Raw genomic sequence first — 26,515 nt, forward strand, 5'->3', positions numbered from 1 at the left:
TTATCAGCAGATGGCCTTCCTTTCAATGTTGTCATGAAAAGTAAGGTCAACGAGCTTGGTTTGTCTTAACCTCTCACTTTTTTTTTTTTTTTTTTTTTTTTTTTTTTGCTTTTTAGGGCCGTACCTGCAGTGTCTGGAGGTTCCCAGGCTAGGGGTCAAATTGGAGCTGCAGCTGCCGGCCTATACCATCACCTCAGCCATAGCAACGCAGGATCTGAGCTGAGTCTGCAGCCCACACCACAGCTCACGGCAACCCCAGATCCTTAACCCACTGAGTGAGGCCAGGGATCAAATCCACATCCTCATGGTTCCTAGTCAGATTCATTTCCACTGCATCACAATGGGAACTCCCTTTACTTCTCACTTTTTAGCTACAAACTTATCTATATCCACATCCATACTCCATATTCCTCTTCAGACCCTTTCCTCATTAATTCTTTCATTAAAAACAGATTCACTGGACACCAACTATGCACCAAGCAGTGCAGCTTTAAGTAAATTAACTATTACAATTTGGTGAGACCACATTACCTAAAAAGAATGGAAGGATTATGATACTATAATCTCTACAAATTTCATCTCACCCCTTTGCACCCCAGTACATTATGGCATGTCATTTATGGGATTCCCAATTTGTAGAACTTATCAAATGCACACAGTAGGAAGGCTGGCAGCCTATACATTTTCGGATTTATGCTAGGAAAATAACTTACTTTATATCAACTTGTGGGGATAATAACTGAAGTCTTGTATAGGCGAACATCCAAGCATAGCTCACAGCTGTAGGGCAGTGTTTTGGAAGATTTTCTTGCTTTAAAAAACTGGAGAGACTTATAATCCATGGGTCTTGGCCTTGGGTCACATGTGCAAATATCCATATGTGTGATGGACTAATCACATCAAACTGGTGGCTAATAGGAGAGGAGTTCCATTCTGCTAATGTCAGTAAATCTATTGAGCTAGGGCAATATAACAAAGTAGTCTATGAAGAGAAAAAAACAAAACAAATCAAAAACAATTAATTATTGCATCATATTTCAACAACTTTCAAAATTTTACCATATAAATTCTTTAAACTATATGTGGCCTATTGGTAGTTTCTAGAACAGAGGGTCTTAAACTGGGGTACTATGAGGGCCAAGGTACATGTAAGGGAGAATTCCTGAAATTGCAAATAAGGTTTGTGCGCACACAGGTACATGCAATTTTCTGGAGATTCCATAGTTTTTATTAGTCTCAAAAAGATGTATAAATCAAAGAAGGTTAAGAACCACCACTTATATAAATCATGTAGGAATATGCAACTTTCATAGCCACACTGAAACCACCAGAGAATTCAAAAATGAACCATTAACTTTCAGGCTGATGTACCCTATCTATGCAGATGTGGAACAGACTGGAAAATGGGAGCCTCCCCAAAGGCACAAATTCTCACTATTTTCTCAATATTCAAAGCTCTTAAGCTAAAGAGATAAAGACGTACTTTCAGAGCAAATTATTAATGATTTAAACAACAGAATGACAATAAAACAACAAAAAATGGAGTCTTAAAGTAAACAGGCCCAATTCACTCAATTATTCAACAAATATTCATAAAGTATCCACTCTGAGCCAGGCACAACTTTAGGTACAACAAGAGAGTCATCCATTTCTCTTCTTGTTGGCCAATTCACAATTAATAACCTAAAACAGAATTCTTCAAATTGCACGGATTTATAACCGTCTCTTAGGTTTATAAAATTCTGTTATTATCTCTCTTGGTCACACATAAGTCAAGAATTGGAAGAGCCAAGTGTTACATGGAAAGCACAGAAACCTCTTGTCCAAGGATTCCAAAACAAGAAGAAAAGTGATTTCAAGTAGTAAAGCTTCTTAGTTATCCTTCCATCACTTTTGCAATCTTTCTTTTTTTTTTTTTTTTGGTCTTTGTTTTTTTAGGGCCACACTCACAGCATATGGAGGTTCCCAGGCTAGGGGTTGACTAGGAGCTGTAGCTGCTGGCCTACACTACAGCCACAGCAACATGGGATCTGAGCAGCGTCTGCAACCTACACCACAGCTCAGGGCAACGCCGGATCCTTAACCCACAGAGCGAGGCCAGGGATTGAACCTGAATCCTCATGGATCCTGGGCAGGTTTGTTACCACTGATCCATGATGGGAACTCCTATTTTTTTTTTTTAATCTTTAAAGAACTTTACCATTTTCAAAAATATATTCTAAGGAATGACGTTTGTAAGAAGAAAATTCACATATGTATATACATATGTCTTAGGTTCCAAAACAAGACTGAATAGCATGAAATCCTTATAGTTACCTGATCGGCCCCAGTGAGATGGATGAAGCTCTCAAGAATGGATGGGCTCAGCCTGTCCATCACATCTATGGCTAATTCATCATCACCCTACAAAAAAAGACATCGCATGTCTAAAAAAGTTAGGAATGTTTAAGGAAAAATAATGTCATTTGCAGCAACATGGATGGAACTAGAGATTCTCACACTAAGAGAAGCAAGCCAGAAAGAGAAAGACAAATACCATATGATATCACTTATATGTGGAGTCTAAAATATGGCACAAATGATCTATCTACCAAACAGAAACAGATCATGGACATGAAGGGCAGACCTGGGGGGTAAAGACAGAGAGAAATGGACAGGAAGTTTGGGCTTGGTAAATGCTGACTGTTACATTTACAATGGATGGGTGATGGGGCGCTGATGTACAGCACAGGGAACTATATTTAGTCTCCTGGGTTAGATGATGGAAAATGGAAAAAAAAAAAAAGAAAAAGAATGTATGCATATGGGTGGTGGCTAGGTCACTTTTCTGTATAGTAGAAACTGAAAAAAACACTGTAAATCAACTATACTTTAATACAATTTTTTTAAAATAAAATTTTTTTTTTTTGCCTTTTCTAGGGCTGCTCCTGTGGCATATGGAGGTTCCCAGCCTAGGGGTCGAATTGGACCTGTAGCCGCTGGCCCACCCCAGAGCCACAGCAATACCAGATCCGAGCCACATCTGCAACCTACACCACAGCTCACGGCAATGCCGGATCCTTAACCCACTGAGCAAGGCCAGGGATCAAACCCGCAACCTCCTAGTCGGATTCGTTAACCACTGAGCCACAACGGGAACTCTTAAAAAACATTTTTAAAAATTAAAAAAATTAAAAAAAAAAAAACAAAAAAACCAGCACAACCTAGGTAAACATTAAACACTCACTTTAGCCCTATTTTTCTATTTGTTACAAATGGAAATTAGGGCAGGTGGGTTAGCTTAGATACACTATCAAAATGATCTTGTTATAATTAAGTTATACCTGGATAGTAAAAACAGAAACAGAATAAGGGACAAAAGGAGAGAGCTGAAGTGCTTTCGTTAGATAGCTGAATGAAATAGCCAGTCTTACCTTAGGTATTTCCAAAAGTGCAAATAAAGCCCGTATTTCTCGAAGGACGCTGACGGCTAACCTCCTGGTGGCAGGTCGACTGCTACAGAGAGTGACAAGTGCAAACCCTTCGACCACATGGAACACACTGGAGTACGGGCTCCTTTCCAGAGGAGGGGGATGAGACGCTCCATTAACCACACCATGCTTGAAAAAGAAACACAAGTTAAAAAATGACATACGTAGAGACATCCCAGTAGAACAATAAAGATTAAAGCAAATCATCAAAATTATGGCTACAGTTCTACCTCAGCTCAAGCCATTTTTAATTTTTTTTTTCTTTTTAGGGCCGCACCTGCGGTACATGGAGGTTCCCGGGCTAGGGGTCAAATCGGAGCTGCAGCTGCCAGTTTACACCACAGCCAGAGCCACATGGGATCCGAGCTGCATCTGCAACCTACACTGCAACTTGCAGCAACACTGGATCCTTAACCCACTGAGTGAGGCCAGCGATCAAATCGTCACGGATACTAATCAGGTTTTGAACTCGCTGAGCCACAATGGGAATTCCTCAAGCCATGGAAAATGCATTTAATTTATAAAAATGTCATAGTTACACAGTGAAAAAAGCATTTACTTGGCAGTTTAAACAGGAACTCTGTACCTGTTCTATCATTCTCTGGCTACATAAAAGCCTTAAAGCTGACAATTGCCATTGGTCTAACATTTCTAGGTGAAAAATGAAGGGAGTGGATTGTATCTTTTGGATTCAAAGTGTGGACCAGCAGTGTGGCATCACCTAGGAGCTTGTTAAAGAGAGAGAGATTCCCAGGTCCCTGGTGATTTGTAGGCTCATTAAAGGCTGAGAAGCTGGGCTGGCTTAGATGATCCAGTTCTAACAGTCCAAGGTTCTAAGGCTTTACATAACCATAAATCAATTTGAGGATGGTTAAGAAGCACACATACTGTATAAGTGAAACAGGGACTGGTGCCTTTGACAAGACAATCAAATAACTCAACTGGAAGACTACCAAAATTTTTCTATTACATCAGCTTTAAATATACTGGACACAACCTAAATATGAGCTAGAATTGCCTCTACTTTCTAATGTTTATTCAAAATCATAACCAGGAGTTCCCATCGTGGCTCAATGGTTCACGAACCCGACTAGGCTCCATGAGAATACAGGTTCGATCCCTGGCCTCACTCAGTGGGCTTAAGGATCTGGCATGGCCATGAGCTGTGGTATAGGTGGCAGACGTGGCTTGGATCTGGTGGTGGTGTGGCTGTGGCATAGGCCAGCAGCTGTAGCTCTGATTCAACCCCTAGCCTGGGAACCTCCATATGCCCTAAAAAGCAAAAAATGAAACAAAACAATAGAATTGTAACCAAAGCAAGAAGGTAGGAAAGATTAGACACACAAATGCAGTATATTTAATATATAAACTATAGGAAAGTTTAAGGGATTAGGAACACCTTGAAAGGGAATGAAAATTATCAAACTTTCAATTTTCGAGAAAGTCAATCTGTCTTAACATTAGTGGTCACAGACCACTGACCACAGGCAGAGGGACATCATGACGGAGTTTGGTACCTGTGAGTCCTGGGTTTTGTTATGCATTTGGGTTGCTTGTTTCCATTGATTTATTAACTGTACCAACATCTTTACAGCATTATCAAGAAGCGTGGGATGGACATCCGTCACTTCACGAACAATAAAATAAACAAATCCTGAAAGAACATCTTCCCGCCAATCTGGAAAATCAAGCATTAGTGCCTGCAGAGTATTGAAAGCCAGAGCACGCAGTTCTTCATCCATATGAATTGTGAGCCTACCAAGAACAAAATTCCATTAGCGAACCTCAAAAACCTTCCCAATAGTTCTTTACCTAAAACTGAAAACTAAGCCCTTGAAAATATGTCCTCTCAATTGATTTGTAAGAAGTATGAGGATAGGAACCAATGTTCACCTTTGATGCTATATATTCGCCCTTATGCTAGTCCATATTCACTTAATTTCATATATCAATCTATTAATATTATTGCTATTTTTACTATAAATCAGAACATGTTTGATCTTAATTCATATGTACTTTAGAAAACAGAGTGACAAATCAGAACTAAAGAAAATTCTTTAATCCTTAAAGTACTGTTATGTTATCCTAATAATTAATCAAAAATTATATCTAATCATATAATACCTCAGCACTAGCTCACATTTATTTAGTGCTTCACTAACGCTGGATAGGACATGATTTACCTCTATCATTCCTTTCACGCTGCGGAAGTTACAGTTAAATATAAGATGCCTGTCTGATTGTAAAGTGAGAAATACAACACATCAAGATGGCATCAATTTAAAAGAAGTAATTTCTGAAGGTGAGAATGAGGATAAATTTAAGAGAAACATCACAAATGCCGTGAGTTTAGAAAAAAAGGTGGGAAAAAATGTGTTTAACACGTAAGACTTTTAAAAGAGTTTAAATAAATTATAGGAGAGGCCATATGGAATTCCCTTTAAAGACAACAAAAGAGTATGAGGACATGAGCGTAGTATTAGCAAGAGGATTTCAAGAAAATTATAAAAGATGGCTGTGGCGGTGACACTACCAATATAAAATGCTTTGTGAGTAAGAGTTTCTGTTGGGGGCTGAAGAGGATTCTTTTTGTGATTGACCATCAAGACCCATGCATCAGAGTTGGAAACAGCCTGGATGAATAAATAGGTAATATTTAAGATATGCCACAATTACATGCTTGGGCAGCTGGGAAGATAGTGATCCTCAGCGACAGAGGAGGAAACCAGTGATTTAGGTGAGAAGAGCTATCAAAGGCTTCGCCCTGCTGGACTCAGTTCTGGTCTCCACTAAGCCACCCTTCAAGGGACAAGTAGACCAAAGAGAAAAAGTACTATAGCAGACAGACTCGGGAGCAAGCCACGAGGCAGCAGCAAAGAATATCAGAAATATCATATGGGGTCAGTATGATAAGGGTCTCTAGCTCAGTATTCTATCTCTGATAGCGGCATCACGGAAATAATGTGGGAAAGGAGAGTGGCTGACTCCTTGCTGCTGGCTTTATGGGTCATTTCAACATTGCTTAAATCCATGAATTTAAGTGTGGGTCAGGGGATAGAGGCAGGATGAGAACAATAGGGGCTGGCTGATCTAAGGCAGGACAACTAATTAACCTTCCTTAGAGAAAGTAGACAGGTCTGCAAATTTACAATGTATGTTTGCTTGCTTTATTTCTTTTTTTTTTTCCTTTTTTTTCTGAGGTGCTTACAGGTTAGAGGTACTTGAGGAATTCTTTTTTTTTTTTTTTTGGTCTTTTTGCCTTTTCTAGGGCCGCTTCCGTGGCATATGGAGATTCCCAGGCTAGGGGTCTAATCGGAGCTGTAGCCACCGGCCTACGCCAGAGCCACAACAACAAGGGATCTGAGCTGCGTCTGCAACCTAGATCACAGGTCAAGGCAATACCGGATCCTTAACCCACTGAGCGAGGCCAGGGATTGAACCTGCAACCTCATGGTTCCTAGTCAGATTCATTAACCACTGCGCCACGACGGGAACTCCTGCTTGCTTTATTTCTAAGTAAAGAAGATTTAGACATCTATCATTTGGAATTGTGATGTGAGTAGGAAGTAGGAGTAGGAAGTGAAATAAGCAGACCCTAGAACCTTTCCTCCTATGGAAATAAATTAATGAGTAGTGAATATCACAGGGGAAATAAGCAAAGTAAAGAGCAAAGCAAACTGCTGATCACTGTTCAGAGGTCTGCTCTTCTCCTAGGCTCCTCCATCCCACGCCTTGGTAGATGCAATTTCATTTTGGTGAGGGATACAGATTGTTACCCACAAAGATGTAGGTGACTTATATGGAGGTGCAGGGAGTAAGAGTAGAACTGAATAATAGTTGTTTCCTGCTTTCCCAAGGAATAGCACTGTAAATAACAACTTATTTTCCCTTCCTAATGCTGCCAAGAAGTTTGTAACCATGCAGTCTAATTTATAGCAAGACTTAAGAGACGGAGTGGAAGGGGATGAACTTATCTCATGGTGCAAAGTTTTAAAGTAACCCCTTTCTTCTCAAAATCCTTAAAGAGACCACTATCATTCAGCCTCTGATTGCAACCTGCAACAGATGAGGATAGGAAGTGTGTGCGAAATGCTAGGTGTTTTCAGGAAGAAGGTGGGAGTTCACGCTGTGGCTCATAGTATCCATGAGGGTGAGGGTTCAATCCCTGGCCCTGCTTAGTGGGTTAAGGATCCAGTGTTGCTGTGAGCTGTGGTGTAGGTCACAGATGCAGCTTGTATCTGGTGTTGATGTGGCTGTGGTGTAGGCTGGTGGCTGCAGCTCGGATTTGATCCCTAGCCTGGGAACGTCCGTATGCCACAAGAGCAGCCATCCAAAGCAAAAAAAAAAAAAAAAAAAGGAGTTGGAAAAGGTTGGTGGTTAACTGTTTATTCATTGTGAATTTAACTGAAGACTTAGTAATAAGTGCCTGGCAAGCTGGAAACATCTTTCAATGTCAAGTATCACTGATCTATAATAGTCTTTGTACTTGGTTTTCCATTTAGGGTGGGGGCCATCATGGCGCAAGGGCCAAATCCAGGCTTCACAGGTAGCTACTTTTTACATCCAGAGATAAGTAGCTGTGACAAAAACCACAGAGCTTGCAAATCTTGAAATATTTACTATCTGGCCCTTTCAGAAAAAAGTGCTAACCTCTTACCTAAAGTGAATCCCCAACTGTATCAACACAGCAGTTTTTCAAAAGGCCATCACTTCAACCTAGAATTAGTTTTGGCAGCTAGTATTTAAGCCTGATGTCATGTTATTTATTCTTTTTTTCTTTTTTCTTTTTGCTTTTTTAAGGGCCGCATTCGTGGCACATGAAGGTTCCCAGGCTAAGGATCGAATCGGAGCTGCAGCTGCTGGCCTACTCTACAGCCACAGCAACAGCAACCCCAGATTGAGCCACATCTGTGACCTACACTGCAGCTTGCGGCAATGCGAGATCCTTAACCCACTAAGTGCAGAGGCCAGGGATCAAACCCCCATCCTTATGGATACTGTTTGGGTTCTTAATCTGCTGAGCCACAATGGGAACTCCAATTTATTCATTTTATAGAGTCTAGCAGAGGAATGAGATAAAGACTTGAACCCTACAGGCTCTATAATAAAAGAAAAAAAGTGAGACCTGGCGACCAAGCTCGGTTCCAAAGAAATGACTGTGGAAGTTAATACAGTAATTAATTGCCTAATGAGTATTATCACATATTGATTATGCTCATACATTAAGGGACATAACGTGTTATATAAATCCCAAGAAACAGTACTAGATGGAAAGGCAAGCGATTTAAAAATGGGATTTGTAGGAGAATCCAGAAGAACTTTAAAAGTTAAGAAATAAGTGGGGAGAATAAAAGACAAAAACAGGAGTTTGGAAAGTAATCAAATAAAGGATTAAAAATGTCTTTATCACTACTTTTTTTGGCGATAATAGTAACAGAGTGTATTAGAAATGGAAAGAGACTGAAAGAAAGAAAAGTTAACATAGTGAACAGGAATTCTCATTTACCTTGCTAACAATTCAATGAGGTCAGTTCTGCTCATACCATCAGGAATCAGCCTTGGAATAGCAGCAATACAAGTTCTAAACAAATCAATTTTGGGTTTTCTTTCCCCCCTAAAAAAAAAAAAAAAAAAACCACAAACAACAAACACACACACATAAGACTCAATTAAGAAGTATCTTACGTACATCAAGACAATGAAAGTAAATGTGAAAAAATTATTACAGAAAGTATGAGCCCACCTCCAAAAGTTTAATGTATTTAGTGTAAAAGGAGCACATATAAATTCAGTAAATAATTATCAGTTTATACATGAAGAAAACGATAGACAGCTAATTCAGGAAAAAAACACAGCTAGCGAGCCAAAAAAAAAAAAGGTTTTCAGTAATTAGAAAAGAAGCGGAACAGCAATTATGTTTAAATAATAAACATTATTTAAGTAAATTATTTATAGTTGTTTCAAATAAAATTACATATAATTTAAAAAGTTAACCTTTGATAATATTTAATTATTAAAAACAAAAATAACATTGCCCTTATTAAATAATCAAATAGTTATTTGGGGGAAACCTCTAAAATTAACAAAAATTTTTCTTTTGTTTAGTATCATCTAGTAACAAGGTCTTAGAAAACAGACATTTTCATATACCACTCCTGACATTGTTTGTTCTTGGATTTTTATTTTAATTCAGAATGCACACACATTCAAATAAGCATTATTTGTATTTTATATGTAATAGAATATGTGAAGTTTTGAAAACCTTGGTTCCTCAGGAGGCTAGATACAATTTAATTCCTCTGTATTTTCAATGATTTTTTTTTTTTTTTTTTTTTTTTTTTTTTTGCTATTTCTTGGGCCGCTCCTGCGGCATATGGAGATTTCCAGGCTAGGGGTCTAATCGGAGCTGTAGCCACCAGCCCACGCCAGAGCCACAGCAACGCGGGATCCGAGGCATGTCAGCTCACAGCAATGCCGGATCCTTAACCCACTGAGCAAGGCCAAGGAGCAAACCCGCAACCTCATGGTTCCTAGTCAGATTTGTTAACCTCTGAGCCACGACGGGAACTCTGATTTTATTATTTATTTAAAATAGCTAACCTTTTATATCCTGGTTTTTATTTTGGTCTCTATTTCAAGATGAAGCTGTTAATTTATTTTTCCCAAATTGGTCTCAGTTGGCCCAAGAAAATATTTCTTATGTAGAGAAGAAATTGGGAGTTCCCGTTGTGGTTCAGTGGTTAGCAAATCCGACTAGCATCCATGAGGACTTGGGTTCAATCCCAGGCCTCGCTCAGTGGGTTAAGGATCCGGTGTTGCCATGAGCTGTGGTGTAGGTCACAGACGTGGCTTGGATCCCCCGTTGCTGTGGCTCTGGTGTAGGCTGGTGGCTACAGCTCCAATTCTACTCCTAGCCTGGGAACCTCCATATGCTGTAAGTGTGGCCCTAAAAGACAAAAAGACAAAAAAAAAAAAAAAAAAAGAAAAAAGAAAAAAAGAAAAGAATTTGGATGTTCGAAGACTTTGGGGGTGGGTATTCATTATAGTGGCAATGGACTTACTACTTACTTTTAGCGATTTTATATACAGTCAGTCTTCCCTTTGCTTGGTTCCAGAGTGCATGAATTTCGGTTATACAATGTAGCTAAGTAATACCAGGCCCCAACAGTGTGGTGGTTCAGTTTTCTGTTACCACATATTAACTATAAGTAATTGTATAGCCAAGCTTCCCTGTTAGCTTTTCGGTTCACTAATCAGTACATAAATGACAGATGTGCATCATAGCCAGTGATTCAATCACATCAATTTTTTTTCAAAGTCCACAGTGATTGGTCCCTGCACATTTGTTATTCAGTTTACACATACATGGCAAAAGGGTGGAGTTGTGTTCATTCCTTGTCTCCGGTGGTAAACTCGGGTGACATTTGACAAAAGTGGATAATCAAAAGAGGAAATCGGTCCACAAAGATTGAAGTACAGCAAAGATTAAAGTATAGCAAAGAAAGGAATATGGGAAGTGAAATTCACATCAAACAGAAGTCTGGGGTTACAGGAAGAAAGAGCTGACCCCCAGGGAATGCTGCCATGGCTGGCATCGAAGACGCTGCATATGCAGCCAGAGGGACTAGGTGAGGGCAAACTTATGGCATAAACGAGAAAAGTGTGACAAAAAGGATGAAGATTTCCCAGAGGACGTAATGCAGGAGAAAAGCTTCACCGTAGAGAAACTCTCAGAAATAGTAGCAAATACTAGGATATAGTAATTATTAATTAATTGAGGGGTCCAATATCCAATTTGGTAAGCTAAGTCCTATGATTCAGATGTTAATATCATTTACTTATTTATTCATTCATTCATTCTTGTTAGGGCCACACCTGTGGCATCTGGAAGTTCCCAGGCAAGGGGTCAAATCGGGGCTGCAGCTGCCAGCCTACACCACAGCAACACCAGATCTGAGTCATGTCTGTGACCTATGCTGCAGTTCATGGCAATGCCCGATCCTTCACCCAGTGAGTGAGGCCAGGGATCGAACCCACGTCCTCATGGAGACTAGTCAGATTCGTTTCCGCACTGGGAACTCCCAGATGTTAATATCTTTTAAAAAGTCCTCATATAGAGAATATGTCAATGCTTCCTAGCAAATAGAAGAAGTTGTTGACATAAATACACCGTCCTGAGAAGGAAGTGCTTAATGACATGGAAAAAAAAAAAAAAATGGGGGTTGACAAGCAGTTGCTGGGGTGGTGAGGTGGGGATGAGAGGAGGTGATTGCTTCGAAAAAGCTACTCAAACATCATTCCCCTCTGTACCCTTGGTTCTCAGAGATTTTCAGATTTTCTTTCTTTCTTTTTTTTTTTTTTTTTTTTGTCTTTTTGCCTTTTCTAGGGCCTTTTCCCACGGCATATGGAGGTTCCCAGGCTAGGGGTCAAATCGGAGCTGTAGCCACTGGCCTACACCAGAGCCACAGCAACGGGGGATCCAAGCCGCGTCTGCGACCTACACTACAGCTCACAGCAATGCCGGATCCTTAACCCACTGAGCAAGGCCAGGGATCGAACCTGCAACCTCACAGTTCCTAGTCACGACGGAACTCCAGGTTTTCTTTTTTGTTGAAGAAGGCTCTGGAAATAAGAGCATCTGTTTGACTTAATAAACCAATCCTGTCCACACACATCTGGGGTAACTAGGATTTATCTATCACTCACCAAATAAGTATAAGGCCTTGTCACTGACAACAAACTAGGCGGATCTGGGATGATCTTTGCTATCTATACTGGTTTGACAGTACTTGAGAGAGCAAAACTGAGCATGTGAAAGGAATCACTGTATTAAGAACTGCAGCAGGAGTTCCCGTTGTGGCTCAGCAGGTTAAAACCCAATGTTGTCCCTCTGAGGAGGCAGGTTTGGTGCTTGGCCTGGCTCAGTGGGTTAATGATCTGGCGATGCCATGCAGATGTGCCTTGGATCCAGTGTGGCTGTGGCCGTCAGCTACAGCTCCAGTTTGACCCCTAGCCTGGGAACTTCCATATGCTACAGATGCGGCCATAAAAAGGTGGGAAAAAAAAAAAAAAGAACTGCAGCAGATGGCAATAGGCGAGAACTCCAGAAGAGAAAGTACGAAAACAAGCAAGCAAGACTCAACCCTCTATACTTAGGAAAATGGAAACGGCCGTAAAGAGAAATAATTGACTACATACGTAATCATATCTTCAGGTTCCTTATTGGACATCTGCACACTAGTCATACACATGGGTCTCCCAACTTCTTTGTCCAAATGTCTGAGGATGCTATCTAATGCTTTTCTCACTTGAGGATAGTAAACGGACATTCCTAGGGGGGCAAAAAAACCTCAGCTATAAAATGTCAAAAATTAGGTAAAGACTGGTTACTTCCTGTAAGAAACAAAAGCCCTATCAATCTTTAATTAACATTAACTTTATCATTACCAAAGAAGGAGTTCCAACTTTAATGTACTCTTCTCCCTGATAATGAGCTTCAGAATACTGGAGAAAAGATGTAACAATTATGCACAGAATTGAAGTTAATTTGAAGGAAGGGCAAAATGCAGTGAGGAGTAGCATGTAAGAAGATCTTATTAAAAAAAAAAAAAAACAAACTAGGCGGATCTAGTATAATGAAAAAAATAAAAATCATTATATATATAAAAAAATCTTTTACCGAAAGACTTCTAACATGAAAACTTACAGATACTATTAAAAAAGTATTCATTTTTGCATTTTGTGTGAAATAACCACACAAATATATACATGCATAGATAAATCTATGCAAATATATACATGTTAGATTTGATCCCAAACTTTCAGAGAAGAATATTAAACTGTATCACAAAGCAATTTATTTATTCCAGGTAGCACTAACCTATGACTTTTGCTTCTTCATCCGTCAAGGTTTTATTGAGAAAAATTTTCTTTACACGCAGAGTGTTTCCTGAGGGAAGACTAACGCCTGTTGTTGGCATTGGCGGCTCACCGTCTTTCTGCTGCAAACTGTCCGCTATTACAAGGAAGACTCTGAGGCCTATGTTCATTCTCTTCAGGGAAAAAAGTGGCAAAATAAAGAAGTCAGAGTGTCAGAAAACTCCATTTTTTTTTTTTTTTTTTCCATGTTAGAAACATCTCATCAAGTAACGCTTGGGGTTGGGAGAAAGGAGGACACAAGAAAATCTAACCTATAAGTCCAACATTTTATTTTATGTTTTTTTATCTTTTTAGGGCAGCACCCGCAGCATATGGAGGTTCCCAGGCTAGGGGTCTAATCGGAGCTGTTGCCACCAGCCTATGCCAGAGCCACAGCAATGCCAGATCTGAGCCATGTCTGTGACCTACATCACAGCTCACAGCAATGCCGGATCCTTGACCCTCTGAGCGAGGCCAGGGATCAAACCTGCAAACTCATGGTTCCTAGTCGGATTTGTTTCTGCTGCGCCACGATGGGAACTCCATGTCCAACATTTTTTAACTAGTCCAGGCACTGGAGTTTAATATCGGATTCTCAAGTGCCACCCATGCACTTCTGAGGTCAACTGGCTCTATTTCCTGGCTTATTTGAAACCTCTCTGTCCCTTCCTCACCTCTCCAACCCTAAGGCCATACCCTCCCTTCTCCAAGCAGCTGATGTGTCTCCCACCTCACAGTAAGGAAAAAAACCCATCAACTCTCCTCAATTTCTTACTACCAAACACACTGATCTATTTATATCTGCACCTCTCCTTTGCTCCTGTTACAAGAGAAGGGATGCTGGTATTCCTAGTTGTCAGAATCCCATCTGCTCTTGCATTATCAGAAAATTACACTGTCAATCATTCCTTCTCTTTCTTACATTTTCAACATTTCCCTTTTAACTGAATATGCCTGAGTCTTGTTAACTATACTCAACGATCTTAATGGAATGAGCCATCCCTGTAACACTTCCTTCTTACTCATTAGTGACCATACTACTCAAAACAGTGGGCATTTTTCCTGGGTATTATTTGACTTTTGATGGGATGCTATCAATATCCCTCCTTCTCTGAAATACTTCCTTCCTTGGACACATCTGTGCCACTGTTGGCAGTGTCATCTCTGCCAACATTTCCGATGTACCCTCCTTTCCCTTGGTATGATATGTTACCGCTTCAAGGCAGGTTCCTAGGCTGCATTTTCCTATCATTATGTATTCCCTCCCGAAATCACTGCATGTAATTTACACGGCTTCAATTACCACCCATACCAGATCAACCACAAATTTTATGCCTCACTTCTCTGAACTTGGACTCTCAAACCAATTTGACACTTTTACTTGGATGTCTAAAAAATGCCTCAGATGTGCCATGTTCAAACCAAATGCACCTCCTCCCCCTAGACTCAGTATCTTCTCAATGTATCTTTTCTCAGTAATTGATCTTCTTTCTACCTGCACTGCACCATCTCCGCCCAAGCTGTCATTATTTGTGACCTACACCAGTGGTCTCTGAAATGGGTATATGCATTCCAGTGGGTGTGAAAGAGTGTTCACTGGAATACAAGGAGAAAATAAAACTTTCATTTATATATATATTTTTTGTCACCTAAAGAAGATCAAAGTTTTAAGCTTTACTCCCATTTATATATTAACATAATAGTGGTGTCCTCTCTTAGTCCAAATAGCAGCTGCTCACTTCACATAGTCATATTAGGCATTTTGAAGGGACTGGGAAAGATCCACAATGTACTGGGGTTTACAGGGGTGTCCTCATTTATTCTCTCTTTCAATGTACTGCAATTTGCATAGTTTGATTAAGTGGATTAATGAACAATTTTATCTGGCTTTAACTACACTAGCTCTCACAAGCTTAAAAATTTTTGTGAAAAAAAAGTACAGATTGAAGATAATCCTCAGGTAAGCCTGTAGAAAAACAATTAAACAGCATAATCGACTTTTTTTTTTTTTTTTACTATTAGTATAAGAGTTTCAGTGATGAAAAAACTTAATTTCAGAAATGAACTTGTACAATGGAGAGATATTTTTGAAAATGGATGATCATGAAAATGTCTTTCATTATGTGATTTCTTTTGGTTGCGGAAAACCATGTTACGTATGTCATCTATAAAAACAATTCATTTCTGCTCACTTAAAAAAAATCTAGAAATAATAATTTATTTTTTGCTTTTTAAGGCTGTACCTCCGGCATATGGAGGTTCCCAGGCTAAGGTCTGAATCAGAGCTGCAGCTGCTGGCCTACATCACAGCTCATAGCAATGCCAGATCCAAGCTGCATCTGTGACCTACACCACAGCTCACAGCAACCCCGGATCCTTAACCCACTGAGCAAGGCCAAGGATCAAACCTGTGTCCTCGTGGATGCTGGTCAGACTCATTAACCTCTGAGCCACAACAGGAACTCCAATAATTAACTTATTTTAAAAAATTTTACAGGAGTTCCCATCGCAGCTCAGTGGTTAACGAATCCAACTAGGAACCATAAGGTTGCAGGTTCGATCCCTAGCCTTGCTCAGTGGGTTAAGGATCTGGCTTTGCCGTTAAGCTGTGGTGTGGGTCGCAGACGCGGCTGGGATCCCGCATTGCTGTGGCTCTGGTGTAGGCTGGCGGCTACAGCTCCGATTGGACCTCTAGCCTGGGAACCTCCATATGCCGTGGGTGCTGCCCTAGAAAAGACAGAAAAAAAAAAAAATTTTTTTTACAAATGAAAAGCTTCAATAACTTTCCAACTCGTTTGTAAACTATATATCTGAGGATTTTATAAGAAGCAGCACAGTAATTTAAAAAAATTAAGAGAAAACAGAGCAAGTGTTTTGCCTTTTTACATTCTCCAGTACCATTAGATTCTGACAAACAATTCGTTTGCAAAATATTTTTAAATGATCTGAAAATTTGATGTCTAACGGTTGAGTAGGAGTTTACTAGTGAATAGCAGGGCCAAAGAGGTAGGAAATAACATTTATTTTAATTAGTCTTTAACTAGAGATTTGAGCCTAAGGGTTCTGATTCCAGAAACTGTGCTCTTAAAAAGAAACTTAAATTATACTGTAATAGTATATTACATCATAGTTTTTTTACCTCTGGATTGATGGTGAAAGTTTTAGCAGATTTTCCAACACTAAGAAGATCAAATATTATTTCTTTCATTGCAAAATCCAAACGTTCCTAGAAAAAAAAAAATCAATAAATTTTTATAACTTTCTACTACTATGGGCATACTTTGGGGATATTGCAGGTTTCATTCCAGACCTCTGTAAAGCAAAATTGCAATGAAGTATGTCACACAAATTTTTCTGGTTTCCCAGTGCATATAAAAGTTATGTTCACACTTACTGTAGTTTATAAGTGTGCAATAGCATTATGGCTAAAAAAAAAAGCCAAAACTGTACAACCTTAACTAAAAAATACTTTATTGCTTAAAAAAATGCTAACCACCATTTGACAACACAGGGCTGCCACAAACCTTCTATTTGTTTAAAAAAAAAAAAAAAAGAGCCCTTGATATTTGTAAAATTCAATAAAGTGAGGTCTGCCTGTATCTGTTGGGTATCACATTAAGAATTATACAAATAATGGCAAAAACACAGGTCTGTGCCCATAAGAAGTTCATGAATCTCGTTGAACAAAAGGAAAATACACATGAATTAATGTTAAAAATATGATTACAGATGTTTTATTTAATTATCAAATGATGTATTTAATACCCAAACCAACAGGATAGAAGTTTTGAACACTCAGTAGCCAAAATTGTATTTAAGACCCAAGTGAAAGAATCCCCAGAATAATGGTCAAAGGAGGCCCTGTGACGATAGGTATATGGCAGCATAAGAACAGGTAGTTCATCCTGGGGCAGAAAGAACCGGGCTGCAGGAAGAAAATCTCTAAGAAAAAAAGTTAACTAATAGGAGTAACTGATGCTTGAGAGGGGCTTGGTCCTGGTGGAGTGTTGGTATGAGATGACCAACCCAAGGCAACAGGTACAACCCTAGGACAAGGGGTGCAACCAAATGGCAAAAGTTTTCTGAACACTAGATTAAAGCACAATTCTTCATGGACACATTGATATTTACCTGTCGTTACTTCTGGGCTCCTGGAAACAGAAACATACAATTTTATTTAAATAGCCCTCATGTCTTCACTGTCAAAAATAATTATGTTATGGGTCATCTGTGTTGTCAAAGTTTTGGTTCAAAGAGAACTCAAGGAATATTCTGGAACCAAAGTGTTTTTCCTAAATTGGGAAGGGAAACCCTATCTACGCTTCTCCAGGGCTGATGTCCCAAAAGAGAATGGGACCAACACCATGGATTTGCTTACCGAACCCCCATGAAATGGCTTTCCAATAAACCTCCCTTTACTGCAGAGGTTGGAAAACTAAGATGATACTTCCCAGGATGCCTTTGAGCTCCAGGCTCCAGGATGTGATGCGACCCAGCCAAGGGACACACTGGCAGGAGTCTTTGGGAACTGGGGCAAAGAGAAGGAAGCAGAGAAAGAGGACAGGGAGAAAGGAATCGATTTTGCTAGTGGAGATGGTGGTAGCAGCAGGCTTCTGAAGCACCTGTGGGGACTTCCTAATGGGCAGCTTTTTAACTGTGGCAGAGGCAGTAGCTTCCTTAGAAGCCCAATGCTGTATGTAGTTCCTGCTGGTGTTGCATTTAGACTAGAATCTGTTTCTCCAGTCCTACTAGTGATTCTATGAACTCTACATATTCCTTAAAAGACCTCTTTTGGGGGAGTTCCCATCATGGCTCAGGGGTTAATGAACCCAACTAGCATCCATGAGCATGTGGGTTCCATCCCTGGCCTCACTGGGTATGGAGTGGAAGTGGGTTAAGAATCCGGCGTTGCAGTGAGCTGTGGTGTAGGTGGCAAATGCGGCTCTGATCTGGTGTTGCTGTAGCTCTGGTGTAGGTTGGTGGCTACAGCTCCGATTGGCCCCCTAGCCTGGGAACCTCCATATGCCACGAGTGCAGCCCTAAGAAGACACACACACAAAACAGACCTCTTCGGTTCAACTAGCTGTAGTGGATTCTAGTGTTTGTACCTGAGAACCTAGATTAATGCAGGTTATGAAAACAATGTTCCAAAATTGAAGATACTCAGGAATTAATTAGTAAATGGACTAAGTATAGGATTATGAGACTCTCTCTTGACCCTTTCTAAAGGAAGTGCTCCCACCTGTGGGCTCCTTTCCTTCTCCAAGTGTGTAGATCAATGATTTAAACTTATTTTGCATATATACAAAAAATGATCAGCATCATCTGTCTTTTACTCTTTAAGCTTATGTTTATTTTTCACTTTTCAACATTAATAAATGTTTTGTTATCATGCTTTTGTTAATTAATTTTTTTTTTTTTTTTGGTTGTGTCAGCAGCTTGATATGGGATCTCAGTTCCCAGTCCAGGGATTGAACCCAGGGAGGTAGGGGGGTCTGCAGTGAAAGTGCCAAATCCTAACCATTAGACCGCCAGGGAACTCCCTGTTATCATGCTTTTAGAGGTGTAACAAATTCCATGACTCTAAATTACTCTCACAACTTACACGCATATATGAATTATGAGGTAAAGTACTCACCTGAGCAATGAACTGAATAATCTTCACAAATATATTGAGAGGTGTATCACGAGGAACCACACTACGTGAACCTTTTGGAAAAAGTGCCGACACTATGCTCATAAGACGACTATCGGGGAAAAAAGATACAGTCATAATGAGATAATGAAATCAACAAAACGTTAGTAAAATATCTTTCCCGCTCTTCGACACGTTACGAGAATTCATATTCTTCCTCAACGTATTCATAATGTGAAATAAAATTGCTTAGTGTGGTATTTTTCACCAAGAGGTTATTTTTTGTTGTTGTTTTTTAGGGCCGCACCAAAGCATATGGAAGTTCCCAGGCTAAGCGATCAAATCGGAGCTGCAACTGCCGGCCTGCACCACAGCCACAGCAATGCCAGATCCTTAACCCACTGAGCGAGGCCAGGGATCGAACCTGTGTCCTCATGGATACTAGTCGGGTTCATTTCATCTCTAAGACGTTATTTTAAATACACTTTAAAACAAAGGCACTCACCTTTGAGTTACAGTGTTGCTTTCACATTTTATTCTAATTACATAGACCCACAACAATCTGTACAAAGATTCCAGTGCAACTCGAGACATTTTAGGATCTTTATTCTGTTTAGAAACAAAAGAGAATAAAAATAAGCTTATTAAAGTACTTGCAATAATCTAAAATGAATTATATTCTCTGTCAAAACTAAAAGGGCCTCTCCATTCCCCTTTTTATTCAATCTAAATATGTTACGTATATATTTGTTATATGATAAGTCTAGAGAGCTCAAAAGAACCGTAATATAGAAATTCTGAATCATTCCTTATATTCTCAGAAAATAGTAAAATACTACAACTATATTAATATTTCTAAGAACTCTAAATACACACTTCAACTTACCTGAACGCAACAATATTGACATAATGATGGAAGGATTATTCATCTTTCAGTAACTCACTGCAGTTCATACACCATTAAAATTTAGAACCCCAAATGTCACTACAGATATTTCAACTTAGGAAATAATGCAAAATATATTGAGAGGTTATCTTCAAAAGAAGGAATATGGGACAGGAGATTAAGAGCATAAACTCTGAAATCAGGAATGACTGGCAAAACTCCAGCCTTGAGCATTGTTTTATCATTTGGTGACATAATTTCCTCATGTTTAAAATGGAGATAACACAGTACCCACCTCATAGATTAAGGGATTTATTATGTGAAAGAAAGCACTTGGAACATTGCCAAGTGCATGTTAAATGCTCGGCGCCAGGTGTTTACCTTTGATTTTTTATTTACAGTTAGAACATTATTATTTCATATCAGAAGTATCCCATTTCAATCACAGTTTGATCAGCAAACAAACCTTTCCTTCACACTAGCTATTATCAAAAGTGAAATTCTCAAATGACAAGTCATATAATGAGATTTAATTGTAAAATATGAAAATTAGCTTATAATCACCTTAGGAGAAACTCTGTATGCACCTGTTAATTGTAGAATGCGTTTAGTGCCATAAATTAGCAGTTATTTAATTTAGCTTGAGGGATTTCTTATTATTTAACAATTATTTTACATATAACAATGGGCAAAGGGGAATTTTTAAGTACTAAGTAATTTAGCCATTCTATTTTATGTTCTCTTAGATTATAGAATAATAGACATCTACTATGCATGATTAAGGACAATGCAAAAAGGTTACTGGGGATGTTTTTTTAAACCCAAAAGTACAATTGTGCACATTTATGTATGTGAAGGTTTGATATAATTCAGAATGGAATATCAATTACTCAGCTGGTCAGAGCCTCAACATCAATCTCTCTCTCTACTGCCAAATCCACGATTCCAAGTTTCAAATATACTCCCCAACAAGTTTTCCATTAATGTGTTTCTAATATTAGAAAAAGTAACACACAATGTACGCTACTAATATAACAAGCTTTTCGTAGTACTTTCTTTCCTAATATATATCTCTTTTCTATCGCTTAAATACAAGGTTTCAAATAACAAAATATGAGTCCAATTAGTTTTATGTACACTTCAAAGTATACTTTCACACTGTTAAATTATATTTTCAAAATATGAATTCTAAGTAGTTAATAAAATATTTGGATTATCTTATCTCATGTGTTGAGGTATCTGGCATGAAATAAAATTTGACTTTCAAACTTTCCAAGATAGACTAGTATGTTTTACCAAGCTGACTTATTTCAGGATGAACAATGCTTAAAACCGAGATAAAAAGTGATACAAATAATATTGTTTATTCAGCCACTGAATAAACAATATGTTGCTATACATACCCCAATAATAAAAACATTCTAAAATGATCCGATCCTTAAACACAGATACATAATTCCCTAGTTACAATTTCCATCTACTTGGAATAATTAGATTACGTTAATCAAATCTAGTAATACTAACATATGATAAAGTTTTTGATGTCAATCTCATATACTCTTTGGCAGCATTTTAATGTTTCTTCCCTTTTTTCTTACTGTGAGCAACAACAAAGATTCAAAACTTGCATTGATAGGATTAAAGTTTTAGAGTGTTACATCAAAATCATACTCAAAATCTGAGCTACCGTCTCCTTACTTTCACTGGAAAATGTTTTTAAAAATTATCATTTATGATAGCTAAAGAAAATTAACAGCATATTTAAAAATTGATCATTTTGGTTAAAAATCAACATTCCACATCACCTCTCTCTCTTAAATTCATCTTCTTGGAGGCACATGAATATTAAACCTTGAGTAAAATGTTCCTGCTGTGTGCTCTTCTTGCACAATACAAGAAGTGGGTTTAAATAAATACCTTGGACATGCGATGCAGCAATGGGTAAAGGGGGGAAAAAAGCCACACTTGAAGGAGATAAAGCAATACTTCACTTTGTCACATCGACACAACACGACTCACCTGGAGTGTTTCTATTTGTTTTCTGATACTGTTGTTAGATGGCATCTAAATAAAGCAATGTGAGACAGCAAACATAAACATGAGATGCAGCACATGCATGTTAGATGAAAATAAGCACAAAACAAGACAGCTCTTCACCAAGGTCTCTATTTAGAAGAAATTTGAAATTTCCAAGACAGTGGCTAGAGACACTGAGGAAAAAAACTTTCTATAATTTCGGCCTCATGGGATACATCTATAACACTCAAACTGTGAGAAAAATAGGTGAAATTTTTACTAATTTTTCCTCTAAAAGCACTGCATGTGATTTCAAACAAATTTCTTTCTTTCTCTCTCTCTCTTTTTGCTTTTTAGTGCCACCCATGTGGCATTATGGAAGTTCCCAGGCTAGCTCATGGTAACGCCGGATCCTCAACCCACCGAGAGCAGCCAGGGATCGAGCCCACATCCTCATGGACACTAGTCGGGTTTGTTACCGCTGAGACACAACTGGAACTCCACAAATTTCAATTTTTAAAAGGAAATAAGCATAGACTGTAGGAAAAAACCTTCCAAATTATTTTTACATGGCATCTACTCTTACTCTCTTCTCTCTCTCGCTCAATTTTATTCTTCAGAAATTTCAAAATAATTTTTCACAAAATAACCTCAATTGGTATAAAGACGGGGGAATGGGAAACTACCAAACTCTGTGCCAAAATTGCAGATTTAACATTTTCAGTGAAAATGCTAAACTGAGGCTCTCTCGTGCTGTTTGTGGACCTACAGACTAATGCCCATTTTTCATGGTCATCAACTTCAAAAAAAAAAAAAAGATAATTTTTTAAATTGTGCAACATCTTAAAGTGCCTTGAAAATGTATCATATTTATTTTGATGACTCTGGTGAATAATAACTTTTTAATAACTCAGAATTATAGCCAAAGTATTTTTTGAAATATTCAGTATAGCAACATCCCTTATGGTACATTAGACCAGAAAGAACAAAAGTTATGAAGCTGGATGGATTTAGACGCAAATCCTATCTCTTATCACTTTGGGGCTCCCTAAACATGTGGTACCTATTTTTCTTCTTTTGGCCTCAGTTATAGTAAAAATTATTTAAGATATTGTAATTAGAGAACCTACCCCATAGTAAGTATTAATAAAAATCTATTTTAAGAAGTAGTAGGTCTGATCAATAGAAAAGTGTTATAGATTTTTTTGAAATCAAGAGATTACATGAATCTCAAAACAAAATCAATTTAGATAAGAACTTTATCTTAGACTAATTTTTCCTATATACAAAGTAAATAAATCATACCTTTCACAGTAGATAACTAGCATAATGTTCCCCTAAATACTCAACTCCTTACCGCAACTATGCAGCGTAGCCACAGTACCTAAAACTTAATAGGAACCAATTCATAAAATTTCTGCTGAATAGAGCCTTAATGTAAGTTAAGGGTTAATGGTCAAGACAAGTATATTCCAAATATTCATGCTAAGTGGCTCTTATCTCCTTTAGCCTGGCAGATTGACACAGCCATTAATGAAAATAGACAATATGCCAGAGATATTCAACAGGAGGTAAGGGGTCAAAGAAAACAGAGCATTTTAAATGAAAGCCTTAAGACAAAAAAAAGTTAAAGTGCTGCGCAAGAACTGCAAATATGTTAGGTGGAAACGTATATATATAAAAACATTCCAACAAGCAACAGAAAAGTATGAATTGCCATGAAATAAAGCACCCTTCCAGAAACACTTAAATGTGTGTCTTAAAATACTTTAATAAAGTTTGAAGAATCATATTACCCAGAAAATGATCAATTCTCTTTCAGTATCAAAATCTGTATGACTTATCAAACTAAGGACAGAAAATATAATGTATTTAAATAAAACTTATTTTCTGGTTGTATGGCATAAAGAATTTAACCAGCTTATTAGTCCTGGAAATTTTCATAAATAAAGCAAGCAGAACATATCAATTCTCATCCAAATATGAATAATATCAACGTATGTATATATCTAGGAGGAAAGGAGCCAAAAATGTTTTTCAAAGACATAGTTCAGTGTACCTCACTAAGAAATCAAGGTATTTTTCAAAATGATATGTAAAATCTTATTTTTTAAAAAAAGGATATAAAGGGAGTTCCTGCTGTAGTGCAGTGAGTTAAGGATCTGGCATTGTCATGGCTGTGGCACTGGTCACAGGTGCACCTCAGATTCGATCCCTGGCCCAGGAGCTTCCATGTACTGCAGGTGCAGCAAAAAAAAAAAAAAAAAAAAAAAAAAAAAAAGATACATAGGATAATGTTGCCCATTGCTGTCCTAGTTCTCACAATATCACAATATCACAGTGAGCTGTTAAGCCAAAGACAAGTCATTTCTCTCTCTATGCCTTGCTTTCCTTGTCTTTAAAGCACAAGGTTTTCAGACTTTTTCCCTTTGGCTGCACCCATGGCACGTGAAGCTCCCAGATCAGGGATCAAACCCAAGCCACAGCAGTGACAATGCCAGAGCCTTAGCCCACTGAGCCACCAGGGAACTCCTAAGATTCTCAATCTTAACCCTAACTTAGAGGAGTAGCACAAAATGAAATGCCATGTCTGCCATGCATTTCTAACAAAGGGCAAATATTCAAATATATTCATTTGTGTCTCAAAACTATTCAAATCAAGCATTCATGTGACATGCAGATGAGGAATAGCCCCACGTTCTGTGTCAGATATTAACTTCCACAGAAGAACAGGTGATCCTGTTAGATCCTCCCAGCAGAGGGACCTGGGACGATAATGATCCTTCTACCTCAGTTTTGGTTTCAGTACTAACAGACTGGACACGGATGTGGCAAATCGTGTTAATAACAATGAATTATCCCTTGATTCAAGTCAGGATCATTCCAGGAGCTTTCACATCCATGTGGACCAAGTACCACACTTCCATATTTGCCTGGGCATACTTACATTAAATGTGCTTTTGGCAATATTTTATTATCAAAGCTTTTTTCATATTATTCAGACTTGAGCCAACATTATTGAATTTTCCCCAAAGAAAACACAAATTAAGTATCTGGAGAGTTTTGTAAGATTAACTAACACTCTGAAATTTTAAAGGAATGTACTCATTAACAAATATTGCTGGATCCAAGATAATATAAACAATATTATGAAAAATGTATAACTTTGCATTCATTAAGACCAACTAAATTTTAGAGCAAAAGTTTATTCATGTCTACAACATGATTTTCCTATAGAAGGAATAAGTATGTCTAAAAAAAGGAATACGGTGAAGTGTTAATATTCAAAGGAACTATATACTAAGAGTTTTATTATACTGTTCAATGTATATGCATAAGTGAATATACCACAGACAATATTTATAGGTCAGAAATGAGATTAAGTCTTACCTTTAAATGCGACAAACAGTTCTGTAGGAAAATATGCCAGTTATTTAAAAAAAACTGTTTCTGACTGACACATAAAAGGCAGGTAATTAATGGATAGAGAGCCTATAGGAGACAGAAGAAAGAGAAGTATTTTTCATGAAAAAGCACTAGACTTGTCAATTACATTTCATTCATTCTCATAAATAAAAAAATCATTTTAGCAGTCTTCCCGTTTGTGCTAAGAAATAGTCTCGTGGAGGAATCTAACAAAGGATGATAAAGCACAAATTTTTCTATGAAAACAATTTCTTGATCACATTTCCCTGAGTTAGAAATATGTTATTTATTTCTGCATAGAAATAACCAGAACCATGGCCTCAGGATCAGAGGATATGCTGGCATTAATGGCTCCGCTTTCTAGACACTCAATGTGTGACTTCAGGGATGACAAGTGCTTGAAGCTTCACCTTCCTGACATGTAAAGTGGAAAATGGTAACCACACATACATGTTACAGGTTGTGAGATAAAGAATGCAAAGCACGGAGTTCCCGCTGTGGCTCAGCGGAAACAAATCTGACTCGTGTCCACGACATGGACGCAGGTTTGATCCCTGGCCTTGCTCAGCAGGTTAAGGATTCAGCGTTGCTGTAAGCTGTGGTGCAGGTCGAAGATGCAGCTCAGCTCTGGCGTTGCTGTGGCTGTGGCTGTGGCCAGCACTACAGCTGATTTGACCCTAGCCTGGGAACCTCCATATGCTGCGGGTGTGGCCCTAAAAAGACAAAAAAAAAAAAAAAAAAAAAAAAAGAATGCCAAGCACTCAGCGCAACGCCTGACACAATCAATGTTTATTATTACACCTCTAACTTAAGTGGTCAAGTATTTGTCCAACGCTCCAAACTTTCTCCCAGCTGCCTGCACATTTGTAGAAAAACCCCTCAAAGTTACTGAAGCGGCTAGTTAAATGGGGAAAAAAAATGCCTTAAGTCTCTGAATGGAAAAGATTTAATTAGAGAGATAATAGCTCCTAAATAATTATATGGTTCAGGATATAATTTATTACCATGTAAAATAAAGGAAAAATACACTGAACTTTTCGTCTAATATATAACTTCTAGCAGCTGTCAATACAGGTAAAGATCTAGAATGAAGTCTGAATAACCCAGCAAATACAGAGCTAATAAAATTAAGAATATAAAGTTTCTTAAAAAGCAGGAGAAAAT

The 26,515-nt window shown here is 38.3% G+C and overlaps 1 protein-coding gene across 32 annotated transcripts in view; it reads right to left on the bottom strand.

The window, feature by feature from the left end:
- Positions 1 to 26,515, bottom strand: part of FRYL (FRY like transcription coactivator) — a 351,368-nt gene that overhangs the window by 100,944 nt on the left and 223,909 nt on the right. For 20 of the 32 annotated variants that reach the window (XR_014812414.1, XR_014812413.1, XR_014812416.1 and 17 more), the window contains 11 exons: positions 25,316 to 25,417; positions 19,529 to 19,632; positions 19,027 to 19,135; positions 16,528 to 16,614; positions 13,351 to 13,522; positions 12,669 to 12,801; positions 8,977 to 9,084; positions 4,988 to 5,225; positions 3,414 to 3,599; positions 2,317 to 2,403; positions 714 to 982 (listed from right to left, as the gene is read on the bottom strand). Coding sequence is in view for 25 of the 32 variants with exons in the window: in XM_084971998.1 (XP_084828124.1) it covers positions 714 to 982; positions 2,317 to 2,403; positions 3,414 to 3,599; positions 4,988 to 5,225; positions 8,977 to 9,084; positions 12,669 to 12,801; positions 13,351 to 13,522; positions 16,528 to 16,614; positions 19,027 to 19,135; positions 19,529 to 19,632; positions 25,316 to 25,417 (1,595 nt within the window). In the remaining 7 variants the exon portion in view is untranslated. Of the gene's footprint in view, positions 1 to 713; positions 983 to 2,316; positions 2,404 to 3,413; positions 3,600 to 4,987; positions 5,226 to 8,976; positions 9,085 to 12,668; positions 12,802 to 13,350; positions 13,523 to 16,527; positions 16,615 to 19,026; positions 19,136 to 19,528; positions 19,633 to 21,928; positions 21,974 to 25,315; positions 25,418 to 26,515 lie in introns of all 32 variants that reach the window. The other 12 variants (XR_014812412.1, XR_014812415.1, XM_084971990.1 and 9 more) reach the window with 1 other exon arrangement.

This window comes from Sus scrofa, chromosome 8 (assembly GCF_054392235.1).
Source record: "Sus scrofa isolate SSC_HxYL_T2T_F1_AM1 chromosome 8, Sscrofa_HxYL_maternal_Yorkshire_Landrace_v2.0, whole genome shotgun sequence".
Classification (NCBI taxonomy): domain Eukaryota; kingdom Metazoa; phylum Chordata; class Mammalia; order Artiodactyla; family Suidae; genus Sus; species Sus scrofa.